Raw genomic sequence first — 19,116 nt, forward strand, 5'->3', positions numbered from 1 at the left:
ATCTCCTGATTTTTTATTATCAAAGGAAAACTGGCCCAAAAAAGTAAAAAAAAAAAAATTTTTTTTTCAATTTAGCTGTGTTACTACCATAACCTACCACCAAAGAACAACCCAAAATAAAATTTTCCAGCTCTTGACGATTGCAGCGATACCATATATGTGTGTTATTTGTACCCATAGTACAGCCCAGAAACAATAGCGCACATTTTGTTTTATTTTTTTTTTTACCTAAAACACACTGACACTGCTACCAATTTCAAAAAAAAAAAAAATCCTGACCTTTGACCTGGACCTTCTGACCTTGACCCAAGCACCCTGGCACTGAACTAGACCAAACCTTGATCTAGGTATTTTTTCTTTATTTAATCTTTTTTTTTTTTTCTTCTCTATGCCAGGAGTTAGAAAGATACAATATATCTCTCTCCTCCATTCAGAGTGAAGAAAAAAAAAAAAAAGGGGGCGGGCTATAGTGACTGATCACTGTGATAGCCAATCAGAGGTTATCAAAGCGATCATGTGACCCAGAATTGGGAGTCCCTGGTCCCGATCGTTATGTAGCTCATAGACGGGTCGAAAATAGTTAGTGGGTTAACTGGTCGGCCGTTTTTCGGGGTTTTGGCACTTTTTTATCGGTAAAGTTGGAAAATTTGCAGCCGATTTTGATGATCGGCCAATTTTCCCGGCAATGATGGGCAAATCGGCCGATCGTTTTACCGATAAAAAAATCTGCGCATGAGCCATGACCTAGAAGAAGAAGGAGGCGGAGAAGAATTCCAGTCCGCTATTATATTTGACATGAAAAAGTCTTGCGGTTGCAACAATGTATCTATTTGTAGCCGAATAAAAACATCTGTATCCGAAATGGATACATTCTTGCAAATGCAAGAATTTTTCACGTCAAATATAATAGCGGAGCTCTCTGCAAGGGACAGAAGTAATTAAATGCCGGCCGTAGACGGGACGAAAATCGTCTGATTTATTTACCATTGGTGCTAACGTCAGCCTATTGAACGACCGATTTTTCGGTTTGTTTTTTAAAAAACGGCCGGTTTTTGACCCGTCTATGGCCTGCATTAGAATGGGACCTGGGGCTCTCAGTGACACCGCGGTCTTTGTGCGCACGCTCCCAGCAGAAAGACAGGTACGCAAATACGCGGCCCCACGGAAAAAAGCCCAGTTCTCGGAGGCTGCATATTTGTGTGACGTCGGGGTCAAGGGGTTAAACTTCAGTAAAAACAGCAGCTTTAAATGGTATGATATGGTATTGACCAAAACGTACCAAGGGGAACACGTCAAATATATTAATAAATCAAGTAAACTCTGTAAAAAACAAGTTTATTGAAATTTACCAATGACAAATAGACAGAAATTGCAGTGTTTGGGTTTCCTGGGAAAAAAAAGAAAAAAAGAAAAGAATCCCCAACCGACTACTAGTGATTTGCAGTACAGACAGGGAAGTCACTCCTAAGTAAGAAATCAGATGAGATTAGTACTGGAAACTGCAAGACTCCCTAACCACACGAACAGAACCTCTCTGAGCCGTGACATATACATGACAAGATGAATACTGTGCTGGAGCAAAAAAAAAAAAAAAAAAGAAAAGTCATGAACATGCAGCATGTTAGTGGGATGTGTAAGAAGAATGACTTTCCCAGGTGTACACTACCTGGTACCTCTTTATTTGCTTCAGAGGCTACAATATTCCCGGTATGTTGGATACACACTGACCACCCATTTTTGCGATTATAATATTTAGTATAAAGTGTATGTAATCAGTTATATAAACAATCCCCTTTACTATAAAACTAATGTGCCAGTAAATTGATAAACTGAAAGCCGGATTCCAGGAATTCTGCGCCTTTGTAAAACGTGAACGCACGCTACGAGTCAGGTTGAAGGAGGTGCATGATATCTCCTGGGCTTATCTCTACTATATACATCACTCCCGGATGACATCTATCGCTGTAGATCCGGGAGCCCAACGCTGATGCTTCAGGTCAAAGCATCTTCAACATTAGAGTCGGTGTAGCTGCTATGCCTGCCCTTCCCGTCCTCTTGCCCAATCACAGAAGCCTTTGTATTATGTGAACTCATTCACAAAATACAAAGGCTTCTCTGAATGGGAAGCAAAGGGGAGAGCAGGCATAGCTACTCTGTGTAACACTCTCACAGCCCAGAGTGTCAGTGCATGCTCTGGCAGAGCCATGAACCTGTCAGATTTAAAGCGAAACTTTACCCTATATTTAAAGTTCCCCCCATGCATCCTTCTTCCTTTTTTGTAAAATAGGGCAGTTTTTTTTTTAATAATAAAAGGTAGTGCGGCCCTGCCCCTCCATGCACATAATCTGCCTAGGCCAGGGGTGTCCAAACTATAGCCCTCCAGCTGTACTGCAAGTCCCATCATGCCTCTGTCTCTGGGTGTCTTGCCTGTGGATGTCAGTCTTGCAAGGCCTCATGGGACTTGCAGTTCCTCAACAACTGGAGGACCATAGTTTGGACATCCCTGGCCTAGGCGAATGACGTGCACAGAGCTTGCAGGGCCTCCTGGGATATGCTCGTCACATATTCCGGGAGGCCTTTAAACTTTTGAGGAGAGGGGCAGACCTAGCAGCACGTCATTGTGACTCCCTGCCCCTCTGGAGGGCCATAGTTTGGACACCCCTAGCCTAGGCGAATGACATGCAGAGCTTGCAGGGCCTCTTGGGATATGCTCGTCACATATCCCGGGAGGCCTTTAAACTTTTGGAGGAGAGGGGCAGACCTAGTGGCACATCATTGCAACTCCCTGACCCTCTGGAGGGCCATAGTTTGGACACCCCTGGCCTAGGCGAATTACCTGCACATAGCTTGCAGGGCCTCCTAGGATATACTCGTCACATATCCCGGGAGGCATTTAAACTTTTGGAGGGGAGGAGCAGACCTAGTAGCAAGTCATTGCGACTCCCTGCCCCTAGGCAAACGACCTGCACAGAGCTCGCAGGGCCTCCTGGGACATGCTCGTCACATTTTCTGGTAGGCCTTTAAACTTTTGAGGAGAGGGGCAGACCTAGCGGCATGTCATTGTGACTCCCTGCCCCTCTGGAGGGCCATAACTTGGACACCCCTGGCCTAGGCGATCGACCTGCACAGAGCTCGCTGGGCCTCCTAGGATATGCTCGTCACATATCCCGGGAGGCCTTTAAACTTTTGGAGGAGAGGGGCAGACCTAGTGGCACATCATTGCAACTCCCTGACCCTCTGGAGGACCATAGCCTGGACACCCCTGGCCTAGGCGAATGACCTGCACAGAGCTTGCAGGGCCTCCTGGGATATGCTCGTCACATATTCCGGGAGGCCTTTAAACTTTTGAGGAGAGGGGCAGACCTAGCAGCACGTCATTGCAACTCCCTGATAACCTCTCAATGACGCCACAAGATGTTAGCATGGGACCAAGAAGTGTCTGTTGACAGAAGGCTGTCTGCAGGACAACACTGGATCGGGAGGATGGACGAGTATCCAAACTGGGCAGATATCGCCTGGAGGTAAACAGAATAGAAAAAAAAACAGAGTAGGCTGAAGTTCCTCTTTAAATAATAGAGATAGGTTTAGGAGATGTCATGCACCCCTTTGGACTGAACGCATAGTGTGCCTGCACTTCTTACAGAGTGTCTAAATTCCTGGAACTCGGCTTGAAAAGCTTGTTTCGTCTATCCCACCCTGCTATAACCTGTGTCATATTCACCCCTTTACAAACCTCACCCTCCCGTCATCACAGCACAGCTCATTTTGGGATAACTAATGTGGATCTGAGGTTCCAGTGTCGCTGTAATTCCCTAACAGATCAATATATTAGGTCTGCATAAAGCCTGCGCTACGTTACAAGGTCAATGAGGGCATGCTACATCCTCTTGTATATTGCACTGAATGCACTGCTTCCGAGCCCTAAAAGACTGCTGCATGCAGACCCGTTCAGCGAAGCAGTGCAAAGAGCAGTCCTAATGTACAATGTAGTAACCATTACAAAACCAATCAGATTTCTGTATGTTAAAGGTCCGATCGTTAAAACGAATTCCAATTGGTTGCTGTATGCTACCACGCTTTGCTTTTTAAAAAAAAAAAACCCTGACCGGTGCGTGAAAAAAATCAGATCATGATCAATGAGCGCATCTATAATGAGCTCGTTACAGAAATCCTGCCTATTAATGAAATTGATAACAACATCAACAACATGTGACTAAAGGAAAGTTAAAAGGAAATTAAAAAAAAAAAAAAAATCACTCACTTATTTTTTTTCTAAAATGTAATGGACTCTACTGGCTAGCTACACGATCCATATTTACTAACTGGTCCTGTGGGTTCACTAGCTATTCCACCACACTGCTTTCTATGGATGTATCTAGAGGTGTATGAACACAGATCACCGTATAGGATGTACTAGCAAACCCCCCCCCCCCACCCCCACTGCATTAAACAAAGCTTTCTTGATGCACGTACAAAAAAAGAAAAAAAAAAGAAAAAAAAAAAGAAAAAAAGAAAAAAAAAAAAGTGCATCCGATTTTCTAAATGTAAAGTCGGAAAGCCAATTCCTTCACTCTAGCTACAACAATCCCTTCTATCTGCTCACGTATCACCCGCTACGCAATTGGAATCTCCATGACGTTACACATTTTGCCCACAAATTATTTTTTTTTTTTTGCACACATCTAACATTCTAAATAGGATTTGAGAATTGTATTCCTACCAACTGGATTACGTTGAATAAAGGGGATGAGATGCTGGTGTTCGGTTAACAGGAGACAGGGAGTTGCTGCAATCGCTGCGTCATGCTCTTCTACCCAATCACCTGGCTTTTAGGACTGTAGGATTATCCTTTACACTGCTCGCCGACCGCGAACGGCGAGAAAAAAGGTTCAATACTAATTTTCTGCTTTAAGACTTTCCTTACGATCAGTAAAGGGTAACCAAAGGCAAACCACATCCAAAAACAAAAACCAAGAAAAAAAAAAAAGGACATTAGAAATGGGCTTTAGAAAGACTGCATGTCTTGGATTGTAGGAAAGGGGGGGAGGGGGTGTGTCTGTGCAAAACACAGTTTTTTTTTTTTTACCTTTAAAAATAATTTAAAAAATAAACTGAAGAGCAGTAGTAGAAATACTAAGCACGGTTCTCCTTGCTCGGTGTCTGTTCAGCACACAGCAACCTTACAAACAGGAAATAAAGGAGAAGGGTCAATGAAAAGTAAAACAAATTACAACAGAATTTTCTGATTGGGTCTTGGGGTTCAGTTGTCCACTAAGTGACGAGGCTCATTCCTCCTGTAGTTTGTCCTTTTTCTAATGGCTGCTCAGTCTTCCTCCTCTCCGTCGTCCTCAGGTTCCCGTTTTCTCTTTTGTCCCCGTCCTGCTTACACATAAAAAAAATATTACTTTATTAATACATCGGATATTGTATACAATGCGAAAAAAAAACAAACAAAAACAAAAAAAAAAAACAACAGCAAAAGTGCCACTTATTCAACCCCACATCCCTATCAATAACTCTAACATTTTTTTTTCCAGGCAGTTTTTTTTTTTTTTTTTTGGACAGGTACCAGCTCCCTGTTCCTGATTTGTCACCTAGACGAGAAGCACATGCACTTGGGCAACATCCTGTCCACGCCCACAGCCTCCAGGGACAGGTCACATGTCCCAGAAGGCTGCAGGGACCAGTCCAGCGGCGCTGCATGATCTTGCACAGGTGGAGTGGGGAGCAGGATGAGATTCAATAGGAAGTCACGATCAGCTCCCATATCCAAAATGGCAGTGCAGGTGACCTGAGGTGGTAAGAAAAAAAAAAATGGCTGCGGCAAGACAGCACTCAATCCCAAGCACTGCTAAGCACCTTATTTTTGAAAGGCCGCAGCTACGGTACCGACTAAATTTAAAAACAAAAAAAACATAGTGAAGTTCTTTAACCACTTCCCGTCCGGCCCATGTACATAAACGGCCAGCCAGGAGCTGGTGGCCGTTTATAAACGGCCTCCGCATTCACTGCCTGTGCGTGCGGCACTGTGATCTGGTGCCCGCTGTGTCCAGACCTCTGTGCGAGGTCCCGATCATGTGATCACCGATTGGCCAATCAGTGATCACAAGAAGAGTAGTAACAAGATGTCACTTCTGACATCATTGCTTACTATGTGTGAAATCTGTGATTGATCACAGAGATCGCGTGGTACAGGGCTATTCACAACAGCCTTGTACCATGTGACAAGCTGTGACTAATCACAGCTCTCAGAGTATTTCTCAATGGCTGCAAGAATGCAGCCGGACAGAAGGGGAAATTATTCCTTTTATAGCCTTTATACAGGTGAAACTCGAAAAATTAGAATATGGTGCAAAAGTTCATTTATTTCAGTGCAGCAACTTAAAAGGTGAAATTAATATATGGGAACTTTATTTTAAATCCTTTAAATGATTCTAGTTATATGTAGGGAAACCGCAGGTGGTCACATTCTGCTGCAAAGGAAGACAGTTTATGAAACCGCTTCCCACCTGCAATGTACTGCGGACGGCAATGCCCACCCCCCCCCCCCACCTATTGTGATTTTACACAGCAGGAGCCAGTCAGCAGCGATTCATGACTGGGACCTGTACAATCACAAACCAGAGCTCTGTGTTAGTAAACAACACAGAGCTCTGTACAGAGGGAGTGATCTGCCCATTTCTTACCTCTGCAAAGCAAGAATGAGAAAACGGACAATTAGTAAAAGCAGGACACTATAATTATTATTATACAGGATTTATGGCGCCAACAGTTTGCTCAGCACTTTACACTACAACGGGAGACAATACAGCAACAATACAGTTCAATACAAGAGGGATAGGAGGGCCCTGATCCTGGGAGCTTACAATCTAGGAGTATACACACATTCCACAGTGTTAGGCACATTATTTAACCCCTTGATCACCCTAGATGTTAACCCCTTCCCAGCCAGTGTCATTAGTACAGTGACAGCGTATAGTAATATCACTGATCTCTGTATTAAATGTCATTGGTGATGTCAGCGGCAGTTGGTGTCAGATTGCCTGCCGCACTCCCATTATAAGTTACGGCTCACCGCCATTCGTAGTATTTACAAAAATAAAATAAATTCCAGTATATATCCCATAGCTTGTAGACGCTTTAACTTTCACACAAACCAATCAATATACACTTATTCGGATTTTATTTTTATCAAAGACATGTATCAGAATACATTTTGGCTACAATTTATGAAGAAATTAATTTTCTTTTTTCATTGGATAGGTTTTATAGCAGAAAGCAAAAAAACGTGTTTTTCTTTCAAACTTTTCGTTTGTATGGCAAAAAATACCAAACCCCAGGCGCGATCAAATACCACCATAAGAAAGCTCTATTTGTGTGAAAAAAATGATCCAAATGTGATTTGTGTGTGGCGTTGCATGATCAAGCGGTCATGAAGGGGCTAAAATCTTTCACAGCTGAAGCGGAAGGAAAAAAAACAAATAGTTTACAGACCCAATGCTGGGTCTGGAAAATTCTGCAAACAGGGATTTCACCATAAATGTGTGAAAAAAAGAAAACTGCAAAGATAAACTGCACTGGTGCATCACCCAGAATCCTCTAAGAATCCCATCCTACAGGAATGATAGGATTCAGGAACTCAAGTGTCTTACAGGATGAGATCCTTGAGCGCACAAGACTTGAGAAATAGAAAGGTTGGGTTATGTTCTGTGGTTCTTTGCGCCTAAGGCTACATTCACACTTGAGCTGAGCATTTTCAGACCCGGTACACACCAATGCGGTGCGGGAAATGCTGCGAATCCTGTGCGTTTCCCGCACCGCAATCACGTTCATGCAATCTGGTGTGGGTGTCAATGATAAATGAATGACATCCCAAAAAAGATTGCAAAACGCGATGTGATTGCCAATAATCGCGTCACATGGCTGAGAATACCCATGCGGTGACTCAGGTGTGGATTTAAAAAAGGGTCCTGCACCTTTTTGGTGCAGATGCGATTTGAGCCATACTAAAGAGATGGCTCAAATCACACTGCACAGACATTTGCATGAATACAGTGCGATTCCTGTGCAAGTTACATGCGGTGTCCCGCACAGCATAGTGTGAACCCGGGCTCAGTTGTTTTTCAAGCAGAACTGCAAATATGCAAAACGTTTTTCATTTAAAGCGGAGTTCCACCCACATGTCAAAAAATAAGTCAGCAGCTACAAAAACTGTAGCTGCTGACTTTCAAAAAACAGCAACTTACCTGTCCCTCAGTCCTGTGGTGTGTCCCCTGCAGCCTGTTTCACCAGCTATCCTGGATTCCAGGAGGCCGGCATCTTCAGTGTGGGCACGCAAGCCGCAAACTATCACAGCCGGGTGCCCACTGTGCATGCGCAAGTAGCACTGCGCTTCATGAATGATCCTGTAGTCTTCTGGGACCGGTCACGTGTCCCAAAAGACTACAGGGAGGGAGGACACCTTCCGTTTCCGATCGCCCCCGGAAATGGGAGCGGGTACCTGTCAAATTCAGGTACCCGCTCCCCCCTGCCCCCCAAAAGGTGGCAATCCTTAATGGGGAGCAGTCCTTAAAGCGGAACTTCCCCTTTTGGGTGGAGCTCCGCTTTAAGTGCTTTTGATGTGGCCAATGGAAAACTGTGTATACGTGTCCGATGAAAATCCGTTTACATATGACATCACATCCTGCGTCAATTTCCTGGTTGTGCGGTTTGCCATGTCTGAAAGCATGTGCTTTCATGGCATGTGCAGCAGCAGCTTTACTTTTGTAGGAAGAGGAGAGAAAAAGGAAGCAAAAGATACTGGATCCATCTTGTTATTGCAAACCGGGAGCGGAGAGGATAATTCTAGGCCGTGTACAATCTCCGTGCGCACGAGACGTTCTTCGAATATACACGGGTGTCAGGGAAAACGTGAGTTCATCTCTTCCTCTGCACAAAGTTGTCAACTCTGATTCCTAGGACAAAGTCCATCATAACCAGCCGTAGACTGAATCTCGACTGGTTAATCGGGGACTGCCTGATAATTGATCTATGGGCAGGATGGTTGGACCCAAGTTGATATATCCATCAACTTTGGTATAACCAGCCTTTTTCCATTTTTCTCTTGATCAGCGCCAGTGGCTATAGTTGCCAGCAGCGGTCATAAGTGTGCTGCTGGCAGGGGAGGCTCCCTCCTGGCAGTATTCAATTGCGCTGCCAGAAGCATTCCCCATCCATGATGGTCTTGATACAGGAATTTAAAAATTGTATTTCTTGCAACCTTTGACTGAGGAGGGGGACGGGGGGGCTTTGGGGGTGTGTAGTGTATGACTTGCTTTACAAACACCTTACCCCGTGCTGTTGGCTGGGATACTAACAGCTTCCTTTGACCCCCTAAGCATGTTCATGTACCCGCTTCCCAAAGGTAGATGAATCTTTCACCAAAACAGACCAAAAGTACTATGGATCAAGGGAGTTGTAGGATTCAATAAACTATTGCTTTACTAATAACTCTTTGCAGTTTTGATGAGTTGCTTGGAATATTGTCTGCATTTTTGGAGCGACAAGACAACACCTTTTCGGGACAATATTTCACTGGTGGAAAGACTCAATAACCCTGCGGTATCTTTCTGAATTTTTTTTTTTAAACCGTTAACCCCAATAAGTAAAGAGAAACAGTGTAATTTTTTTAATGTTTGATGAACTTTATCAGTAATGTACAACATTACAAAAACATGTTAACAGTTTAGAAGAGTTAAAAAAAAAAAAAAAAAATCAAAAAAGGTTACGGTAGCGCAGAGGCGGAGTATGTCCTTTCTTGTGGAGGCAGCAAAGATGGCTGGCTGGGTGGGAACATACTGGCCGGGTACTGTAAAACTTCTGTGCACTGTAGTTGTGACGTTGGCATGGAAGAGGAGGTGGGTTTTGAAGCTGCGGAAGCACATTACTGGTTGTTGAGAAGGTTGGTTTTGGAGCTGTGGAAGCACGTTACTGGTTGTTGGTCTAGGAACTGTTGGTGGACCTGTGGCCTGAGTGCTGGCATAGCTCTCCTTGAAGGACACATCCCTGCTGGAAGCTCAGGTTGCAGCTCCTTGGGGATATCTGTCACCATCCCCTCCTGACTCCTAAGGAACAGTAACTCTTCGATGTCGTCTATTTTCTTAGACATGTCAGACAGAAGGTCTAACAGTCGGTCCAACCTTTGTGCCTGGCTGACATTTCTTGGCTGTCTTCCGCTCCTGCGTTTAACCACATTCCTTGAGATTACCTCTTCGGGGACAGGCATGGTCTTATGTGAGCTGCTAATTGGTGGTACATCTGGAGGGTTGAGCTCAGCACCTTCCTGCAGATTGTGGTCAGCTTGCAGCGGCTCTTGGCTTCCCTCCTCAGCCTCCTGTTCCCATGAACTCCGTGTTCTGCAACAATAAAAAGCTTTGTAACATCTTCATGCACACACACAGTGAGAATGCAGCTCAGAAAAAATATTAGTGAAGATCATAACTTACCTCTCCAATTCCAGAACAGGAATTGGAAATTCCATCTTTCGCATGTATGCGCTCAAGGAGGAGCTGTGGCTGCCAGTCCGCTCCTAAACTCCTGTTTTCCGAGGTATCTAGTAAAAGGTGATCTTGAAGCTCTTCTACTTCAGTTTTAGAATATTAACTGCAAAAAAATGAATAAATACATACATATTTTTTCCTTTTCCTAGGTACCTAGCAACCAGTCAATCCCTGGCTAATCTGCAGTTTGCCTTCATGGTGGGAAAATCAACAGCAAGCTACATCACCAGACACTAGCTCTGTCCTATGGGATCTTTTGAATGATTTGGATATAAAAAGGCCAACGAGGGAGGAGTGGTCCTCTATTGCTCAGCTTTTCTGGGAGCACAGCAATTTCTCAAATTGAGTTGGAGCCATTAATAGCAAAACACAAGGATAATCAAGCCAATAGCAAGTGGTAGCAAGTAGCAAGTATATTGACATAGGGTCGTATAGGAGCAGCTTTGACTCCAGAATTTCTGCTCACACTTCCTTCGGGCAGATGCTGCGGGGCAATGACCTGGATCTGCCAGAGAATTCGCCACTGCCAGGAACAAGAAGTCCAGATCTGCCATTTAAATTTGTCGGAGATGAGGCATTTGCCCTAGGTAAGCACACACTAAGCCCTATTCGAGTTGCAACCTGAATGTAGAAAAAAGGGTTTTTAACCATTGCCTCAGCAGAGCATGTAGAGTACTGGAATGTTCTCTCATTCTCCTTTCTAATAAGTGGTGATTTTTGCACACTGCTATACACCTAAATATGCAAAATGCAATCACTGCAGTTAAAGCAGCATGTGTCCTGAATAATGTTGTTCACCAGCGTTATGTAATACTTTTTGAAGATGTGCTAATGCACAACAGGAAAGAGCCCAATGGAATGGAAGCAGTGGCAATACAAGTAAAGCACAAGTTAGGGATGAATTCATGAATATGATGCATCATACATACTGGGGGTGGGGTACAACTGGGGGGGTCCATGGTGGAGAAAGATCCGGGAGTTCTGGTATATCACAAGCTTAATAATAGCATGCAATGCCAAGCTGCGGGTTCTAAAGCGAGCAGAATCCTCTCTTGTATTAGACTAGAGAGAGATATCATATTACCCCCCCCCCCGTACAAATCATTAGCAACACCTCATCTGGAATATGCAGTTCTGTTTTGGGCTCAAATTCACAAAATGAATATTGGGGAACTGGAAAAAGTGCAGAGGACAACTAAACTGATACGAGGCATGAAGGAGATCAGCTATGAGGAAAGATTAGAGGAACTGAATTTATTCTCTCTGGAAAAGAGGAGATTAAGGGGGGATGTGATCTCCATGTAGAATACATAAGGGGGGATGTGATCTCCATGTATAATACATAAGGGGGGATGTGATCTCCATGTATAATACATAAGGGGGGATGTGATCTCCATGTATAATACATAAAGGGGGATGTGATCTCCATGTATAATACATAAGGGGGGGATATGATCTCCATGTATAATACATAAGGGGGGATGTGATCTCCATGTATAATACATAAGGGGGGGGATGTGATCTCCATGTATAATACATAAGGGGGGGGGATGTGATCTCCATGTATAATACATAAGGGGGGGGGGATGTGATCTCCATGTATAATACATAAGGGGGGGATGTGATCTCCATATATAATACATAAGGGGGGATATGATCTCCATGTATAATACATAAGGGGGGATGTGATCTCCATGTATAATACATAAGGGGGGATGTGATCTCCATGTATAATACATAAGGGGGGATGTGATCTCCATGTATAATACATAAAGGGGGATGTGATCTCCATGTATAATACATAAGGGGGGATGTGATCTCCATGTATAATACATAATGGGGGGGATGTGATCTCCATGTATAATACATAAGGGGGGGATGTGATCTCCATGTATAATACATAAGGTGGGGATATGATCTCCATGTATAATACATAAGGGGGGATATGATCTCCATGTATAATATATAAGGGGGGATATGATCTCCATGTATAATATATAAGGGGGATATGATCTCCATGTATAATACATAAGGGGGGATATGATCTCCATATATAATACATAAGGGGGATATGATCTCCATGTATAATATATAAGGGGGGATATGATCTCCATGTATAATACATAAGAGGGGATATGATCTCCATGTATAATACATAAGGGGGGATATGATCACCATGTATAATACATAAGGGGGGATATGATCTCCATGTATAAATACATCAGTGGTTCATAAGATGAATAACTCTACACCGAGTTCACTAGAAGGCCATCACAGCGGACAAGGAGGCGCTCTTTACATCTGGAGGAAAAGAAATTTAATCTCCAAACACAGAAAGGTTTCTTCACAGTGAGAGCTGTGAGAATGTGGAATAGACTCCCTCAAGAGTTGGTTGGTTTCTTGGATACACAGAATATAACTGGATATAACATTTAAAGGTAAAGTTGATCCAGGGAATATCCGATTGCCTCTCGGGGGATCAGGAAGGAATTATTTATCCCCTGCAGGAGCAAATTGGGTCGTGCTTTGCTGGGTTGTTACCTTCCTCTGCATCAAATGAGGGTGTAGGATTATTTTTTTTTTCCTTCCCTTTTATGGTTGAACTGGATGGATTTGTGTCTTTTTTAGCCAGAATAACTATGTAACTATGAATTTACCCACAGGGCAGGTCCCCCTGGCAGCTTGAAGCTATATCAAAATGTTATATGAAGACCTCAGCTCTGCAGACTTGTTACTACAAAAACTTTATTTTTTTTTCTCTTTTTTTATTTTATTTAAATGAACAGAGTTGAACCAATCTGTTCTGGTTTTGAATGATATGTGATGTTATAGCTGTGATAGAACACTCTTGAGGATGCTTTCTGAGCTTTGGTAAATGCTGGGTTAAGCGACTGTAACAAAACAAGAGATGTACATGGCAGGATCACATTTTTGGAAAACATGTTGCTGCAATGTTGCACAGAAGTGCTAGACAGGTTTATAACAAGCTAAACATGGAGATGAACACAGTGTGAGAATATGTAACATGGCAGACTCTGCTTTCCAAAAAACTATGCAGCTGAACAGTCGCACAGAACCTCCATGCAGGAGTAACAAGTATAACATGAGGATAAACACAGTGTGCAAGTACATAACTTTAGCCACCAGTCACACCGCTGTGATAAAAAAAAAAAAAAAAAAAAATCACACAATTTGTGTGCAACTTTTGAAGACTTCATTTCGACTTGCGAAGATTTTCAACAATTTCTTGCAATTTGCGGTGCAATTTCCATTATATTCTATGTATGTGAAATCAAAACAAAACTGCAGAAAAAAGTTATGCAAGTCTACGTTAGAAATCGCACATGTTAAGACACCGACATTTATTTCAGGTACTTAAATAGCGCTGTCAATTTACGCAGTGCTTTACATATACTATACATAATTTTTTGAGAGAGAGAGAGAGAGAGAGAGAGAGAGAGAGAGAGAGAGAGAGAGAGAGAGAGAGAGAGAGAGAGAGAGAGAGAGAGAGAGAGAGAGAGAGAGAGAGAGAGAGAGAGAGAGAGAGAGAGAGAGAGAGAGGGGAGTTTGGGCCCCCCAGCTAAAAATTTGTATTAATGTGCATAAAGAAGCCAAGGAAAGATGGAAAAATCTCCAAAAAGGCATCAAATTACAGATTAGACATTCTTATAATATGTCAACAAAAGTTAATTTTATTTCCATCATTTACACTTTCAAAATAACAGAAAACAAAAAAATGGTGTCTGCAAAAGTTTGGGCACCCTGCAGAGTTAATATCTTGTACTGCCCCCTTTGGCAAGTATCACAGCTTGTAAACGCTTTTTGTAGCCAGCAAAGCGTTTTCAGATGTCAATATCCTCTGTTCGGAATGTAATTAAGAAATGGCAGTCATCAGGAACAGTGGAAGTTAAAGCAAGATCTGGAAGACCAAGAAAAATATCAGACAGAACAGATCGCAGGATTGTGAGAAAAACAATTCAAAACCCACGTTTGACTGCACGATCCCTCCAGAAAGATCTGGCAGACACTGGAGTTGTGGTCACTATTCCACTATAAAGAGATACTTGTACAAATATGGTCTTCATGGAAGAGTCATCAGAAGAAAACCTCTTCTACGTCCTCACCACAAAAATCATCGTTTGAACTTTGCAAATGAACATATAGACAAGCCTGATGCATTTTGGAAACAAGTTCTGTGGACCGATGAGGTTAAAATTGAACTTTTTGGCCGGAATGAGCAAAGGTACGTTTGGAGAAGAAGGGGCACAGAATTGAATGAAAAGAACCTCTGTCCAACTGTTAAGCATGGGGTTGGATCAATCATGCTTTGGGGTTGTGTTGCAGCCAGTGGCACAGGGAACATCTCACGAGTAGAAGGAAAAATGGATTCAATAAAATTTCATCAAAATTTTGGATGGTAACTTGATGCCATCTGTGAAAAAGCTGAAGTTAAAGAGAGGATGGCTTCTATAAATGGATAATGATCCTAAACACACCTCGAAATCCACGGGGGATTACATCAAGAGGCGTAAACTGAAGGTTTTGCCATGGCCTTAACAATCTCCTGACCTCAACATAATTGAAAATCTATGGATAGACCTTAAAAGAGCCGTGCGTGACAGACAGCCCAGAAATCTCAAAGAACTGGAAGACTTTTGTAAGGAAGAATGGGCAAAGATACCTCAAACAAGAATTGAAAGACTCTTGGCTGGCTACAAAAAGCGTTTACAAGCTGTGATACTTGCCAAAGGGGGCAGTACAAGATATTAACTCTGCAGGGTGCCCAAACTTTTGCAGACGCCATTTTTTTGTTTTCTGTTATTTTGAAAGTGTAAATGATGGAAATAAAATCTAACTTTTGTTGACATATTATAAGAATGTCTAATCTGTAATTTGATGCCTTTTGGAGATTTTTCCATCTTTCCTTGGCTTCTTTATGCACATTAATACAAATTTTTAGCTGGGGTGCCCAAACTTTTGATCCCCACTGTATATATTAGATATTATATATATGTATGTATTACATTCACATCAGTCCCTAACCCTCAAGGGGTGTACAATCTAAGGTCCCTAACCCTCAAGGGGCGTACAATCTAAGGTCCCTAACTCACATTCATACATACACATATTAGGGACAATTTAGACAGGAGCCAATTAACCTACCAGCATGTCTTTGGAGTGTGGGAGGAAACCGGAGAACCCCAAGGAAACCCAGGCAGGCACAGGGAGAACATGCAAATTTCAGGAAGGTGGTGCCATGGTTGGGATTAGAACCAACGACCCCAGTACTGCCAGGCGGAAGTGCTAACCGTTTAGTCACTGTGCTGCCCAAATACACGACATTCACATTCATTAGATGCGATTTCAATTTGCAAATCGCACGGGTATGACCGGTCACTTATTCTGCTTTCTGGAAAACATGCAGCTGAAGTGCTGCCGAAAAATTCTAGGCAGGTTTTACACAGGCAACGCTGAATGGAGAAGACTGATCGCACTTCTGCAAAATGCATACGGCTGCAAGTTTCCATAAAGGTTCTAGAGCAGGGATGTCAAATTGGCGGCCCTCCAGCTGTTGTGAAACTACAGGTACCATCATGCCTCTCAGATGCTTGTGACGGTCAATCTTGCAATGTCTCATGGGACTTGTAGTTTGGCAACAGCAGGAGGGCCGCCAGTTTGACACCCATGTTCTAGAGCAAGATATGAAGTTAAAAGCGGCGGGAAATCACGCCTGACGGACATGCCTGCAAGAAATGCTATAGAACAGTCCTAGGACCATACAAAAGGAAGACCAGGATCAAGCACATGGCTGCTGTACTCGGAAGTTTTGTACCTTTCTCCTTTATCTGGGAAGCAGTGTAGCGGTTCCGCGTGGGCAGGGCGCTTTGTCCAACCTCCTTCCAGGCTCTGGTGGGTCTTGCCCAGGCTCATGACTGATGTTTGAGCCGAAAACGCTTAAAAAAAAAAAAAAAACACAACACGCTACCCCCCCCCCCCCCCAGAAAAACCCAAAAAACACACGTATTTCTCGCTGTTCAGGCATTTTCCATTTTGTCAGAAAAGAAGCTCATGTCCTACAGGCAACAAAACGCTTAGATGTGAACAGGGGCCATTGAAATAAATAGGATTTTTCTTGTGGAGCATCGAGCTGAAAAACGCTCAAGCGCTTCAGCTCCGGAAGGTTTTACCCCCTTCATGACAAGGCTGTTTTTTTTTTGTCTATTCAGCACTGCACTACTTAGTAACTGTTTGGTCATGCAACGCTGTACCAAAATGAAATTTCTAACATTTTTTTCACACAAATAGAGCTCTTTTGGTGGTATTTGATCACCACTGGGTTTTTTTTAAATTATATAAAATGGGAAAAAAGACAAAATTTTGACAAGAAAAAAAATAAAATGATTATTTTTCATTTTCTGCTATAAAAACATATACAATAATTTTTTTCTTTTAATTTTGAAAGAAAAACATTTTATTGCTTTTGCTATACAACATACCGCTCTCCCCCATCAAAAAAAAAAAAAAAAAAAATAATCAAATTTCCTCATACATTTTGGCCAAAATGTATTCTGCTTTATGTCTTTGATTAAAAAAAAAATCCCAATAAGGAGTATATTGATTAGTTTGTGTGAAAGTTGTAGCGTCTACAAACTATGGTGTGGATCCTGGAATTTATTTTCATACTTGTAATGGTGGTGATCAGCGACTTATAGTGGAACTGTGATAGTGCGGAGGGCAATCTGACACTAGGTTGGAACTGATTCCAATAATGTGATAGCAACAGTCTGCAGGCTGACAAAGCCTCTGCAGTGTTATCAAACTGTGCATGCTCCCCCCTCCTTCAATGTAAGTCAGCAGTGTCTACACACTGCTTACTGTGAAGGAAATCCATGGTTACAATGGCCCAGGTTGGGGGCAGGTGCTAAGCCAGAGAGGATCACATGTCCTGTGACATCACCGCGGCTTTTTCAGGCCCTCCCCCAATGCCATGCAAAACGGATTGGAACGCTCGGTCAAGGATCTGATCCACTCAAAGGCACTGGTGGGTGGATCAGATCCTTGACCGACAGCTCAAGTCTGGAGAACCTGAAAAGTGATGACATCACTGGACACCTGACCAGCTATGGCTCCAAGCCCAGGATGTGCTGCGGGGGAACAGAAAAAAAATATATAAATAAAAAAATGATGTGACCTCATCCCGGGATGCTCTGAAATAGTATTTAACCACTTCAAGTCCGGACATTTTTACCCCCTTCCGGTCCAGGCCAATTTTCAGCGCTATCACACTTTGAATGACAATTGCGCGGTCATGCAACACTGTACACATATGAATTTTTTAGCATTTTTTTGGTGGCATTTATTCACCACTGGGATTTTAATTTTTTTGCTATATAAAATGAAAAATTCCAAACATTGAGAAAAAAAAAAAAGGTTTTCTTATAAAATTTTGCAAATAAATAATATTTCTTCATAAATCTTGGCCAAAATGTATTCATCTATCTTTTTAGTAAAAATAACCAAAAATTATAATTTTTCAACATTTTTATTTCTTTATATTTTTTATCATACGGTCACCCTAGCAGTACAGTGTCACCATGGTGACACTGTACTACTTGTGGGGGGTGATGAAGATTTTTTTTTTTTTTTTTTTACACTGATTGCTTTCACACCCATAAAGGCTGTAAAAGCAATCATTTCTCCTCCTCTCTGGCTGCATTCTTGCAGCCATTGAAAAATACTATGAGAGCTGCGATTGGTCACAGCTTGTCACATGGTACAAGGCTGTTGTGAATGGCCCTGTACCATGTGACCTCGGTGATCATTCACAGATTTCACACGTAGTAAGCAATGAAGTCAGGAAGTGACATCTTGCTTACTACTATTCATGTGATCACGCATTGGCCAATCAGTGATCACATGATCGGAACCTCACAAAGAGGTCCTGTACAGCGATTGGTATTCCGGACACAGCGGGCACCGATCGCGGTGCCGCGCGCTCCCAGGGAGCGCGCACAGGCAGTGAATGTGGGGGCCGTTTATAAACATCCACCCGCCTCTGCACTGCTCCCGTTCGGCTGTTTATGTACATGGGTCGGACAGGAAGTGGTTAATACTGAAATTTTAAAGCGCTGTTCATGATAATCAGTGGCTGCTAGTGCGACTTATCATTTAGTGGTGGGTGCACTTTAAAACTGTAGTGTAAAAGCTTTCTGCATGGCCCTAACCAGTGCTGCCATGGCCCCATTTGTTCCTATTCTGCTAGACAGCTAGGGGCCGAAAGGAGTACAGCCCCCCCAAAATGAATGGGCTTTAACACATATACAGCAAGAAGACGACCCGACCCAGCAGGGACATTTTCACTGCAATGAATCGGCTTCACATATATCCTTCTGTTTGACTACTTAATTCAGCCCCCCCCCCCCCAAAAAAATTCAACTAAAAAGCACAAAGATAGTAGAAGCAACAATGCAGCTTTGATCCGATTTATACAGTTCTTACCTTGCAGCAGGGAAGGATCAGAAATCATGTTATTGGCTGTCACAGTGGTCATGTGATAGGGAGCTGGTCCTGCCTGGGT

At 42.8% G+C, this 19,116-nt stretch overlaps 2 protein-coding genes across 3 annotated transcripts in view; both read right to left on the reverse strand.

The window, feature by feature from the left end:
• Window positions 1-1,319: 1,319 nt before the first annotated feature.
• The window catches only part of ANP32A (acidic nuclear phosphoprotein 32 family member A), a 73,533-nt gene continuing 55,736 nt past the window's right edge, over window positions 1,320-19,116 (reverse strand). Inside the window, exons 7-8 of one of the 2 annotated variants that reach the window (XR_016308335.1) lie at window positions 3,364-5,379; window positions 1,320-2,920 (exon numbers count right to left, since the gene is read on the reverse strand). Coding sequence is in view for 1 of the 2 variants with exons in the window: in XM_089662072.1 (XP_089518198.1) it covers window positions 5,324-5,379 (56 nt within the window). In the remaining variant the exon portion in view is untranslated. Of the gene's footprint in view, window positions 5,380-19,116 lie in introns of both variants that reach the window. The other variant, XM_089662072.1, reaches the window with a different exon arrangement.
• LOC149436090 (uncharacterized) lies at window positions 9,653-10,890 on the reverse strand. Its single transcript, XM_089662067.1, has 2 exons — window positions 10,485-10,890; window positions 9,653-10,394 (listed from the first exon to the last, which is right to left on the reverse strand). Exons 1-2 carry the CDS (start codon window positions 10,526-10,528, stop codon window positions 9,923-9,925), a joined length of 516 nt encoding a protein of 171 aa, XP_089518193.1. The 5' UTR covers window positions 10,529-10,890; the 3' UTR covers window positions 9,653-9,922.

The sequence above is a fragment of the Staurois parvus genome, unplaced genomic scaffold, assembly GCF_062004578.1.
Source record: "Staurois parvus isolate SC_StPar_1 unplaced genomic scaffold, SC_StPar_1.0 ptg001422l, whole genome shotgun sequence".
Lineage (NCBI taxonomy): Eukaryota > Metazoa > Chordata > Amphibia > Anura > Ranidae > Staurois > Staurois parvus.

Coding starts and splice junctions, on each gene's coding strand:
- LOC149436090 (XM_089662067.1), bottom strand. CDS start 10,528: ATGCGAAAGATGGAATTTCCAATTCCTGTTCTGGAATTGGAGAG. Junction 10,395..10,484: donor CCTGTTCTGGAATTGGAGAG/GTAAGTTATGAT, acceptor TTATTGTTGCAG/AACACGGAGTTCATGGGAAC.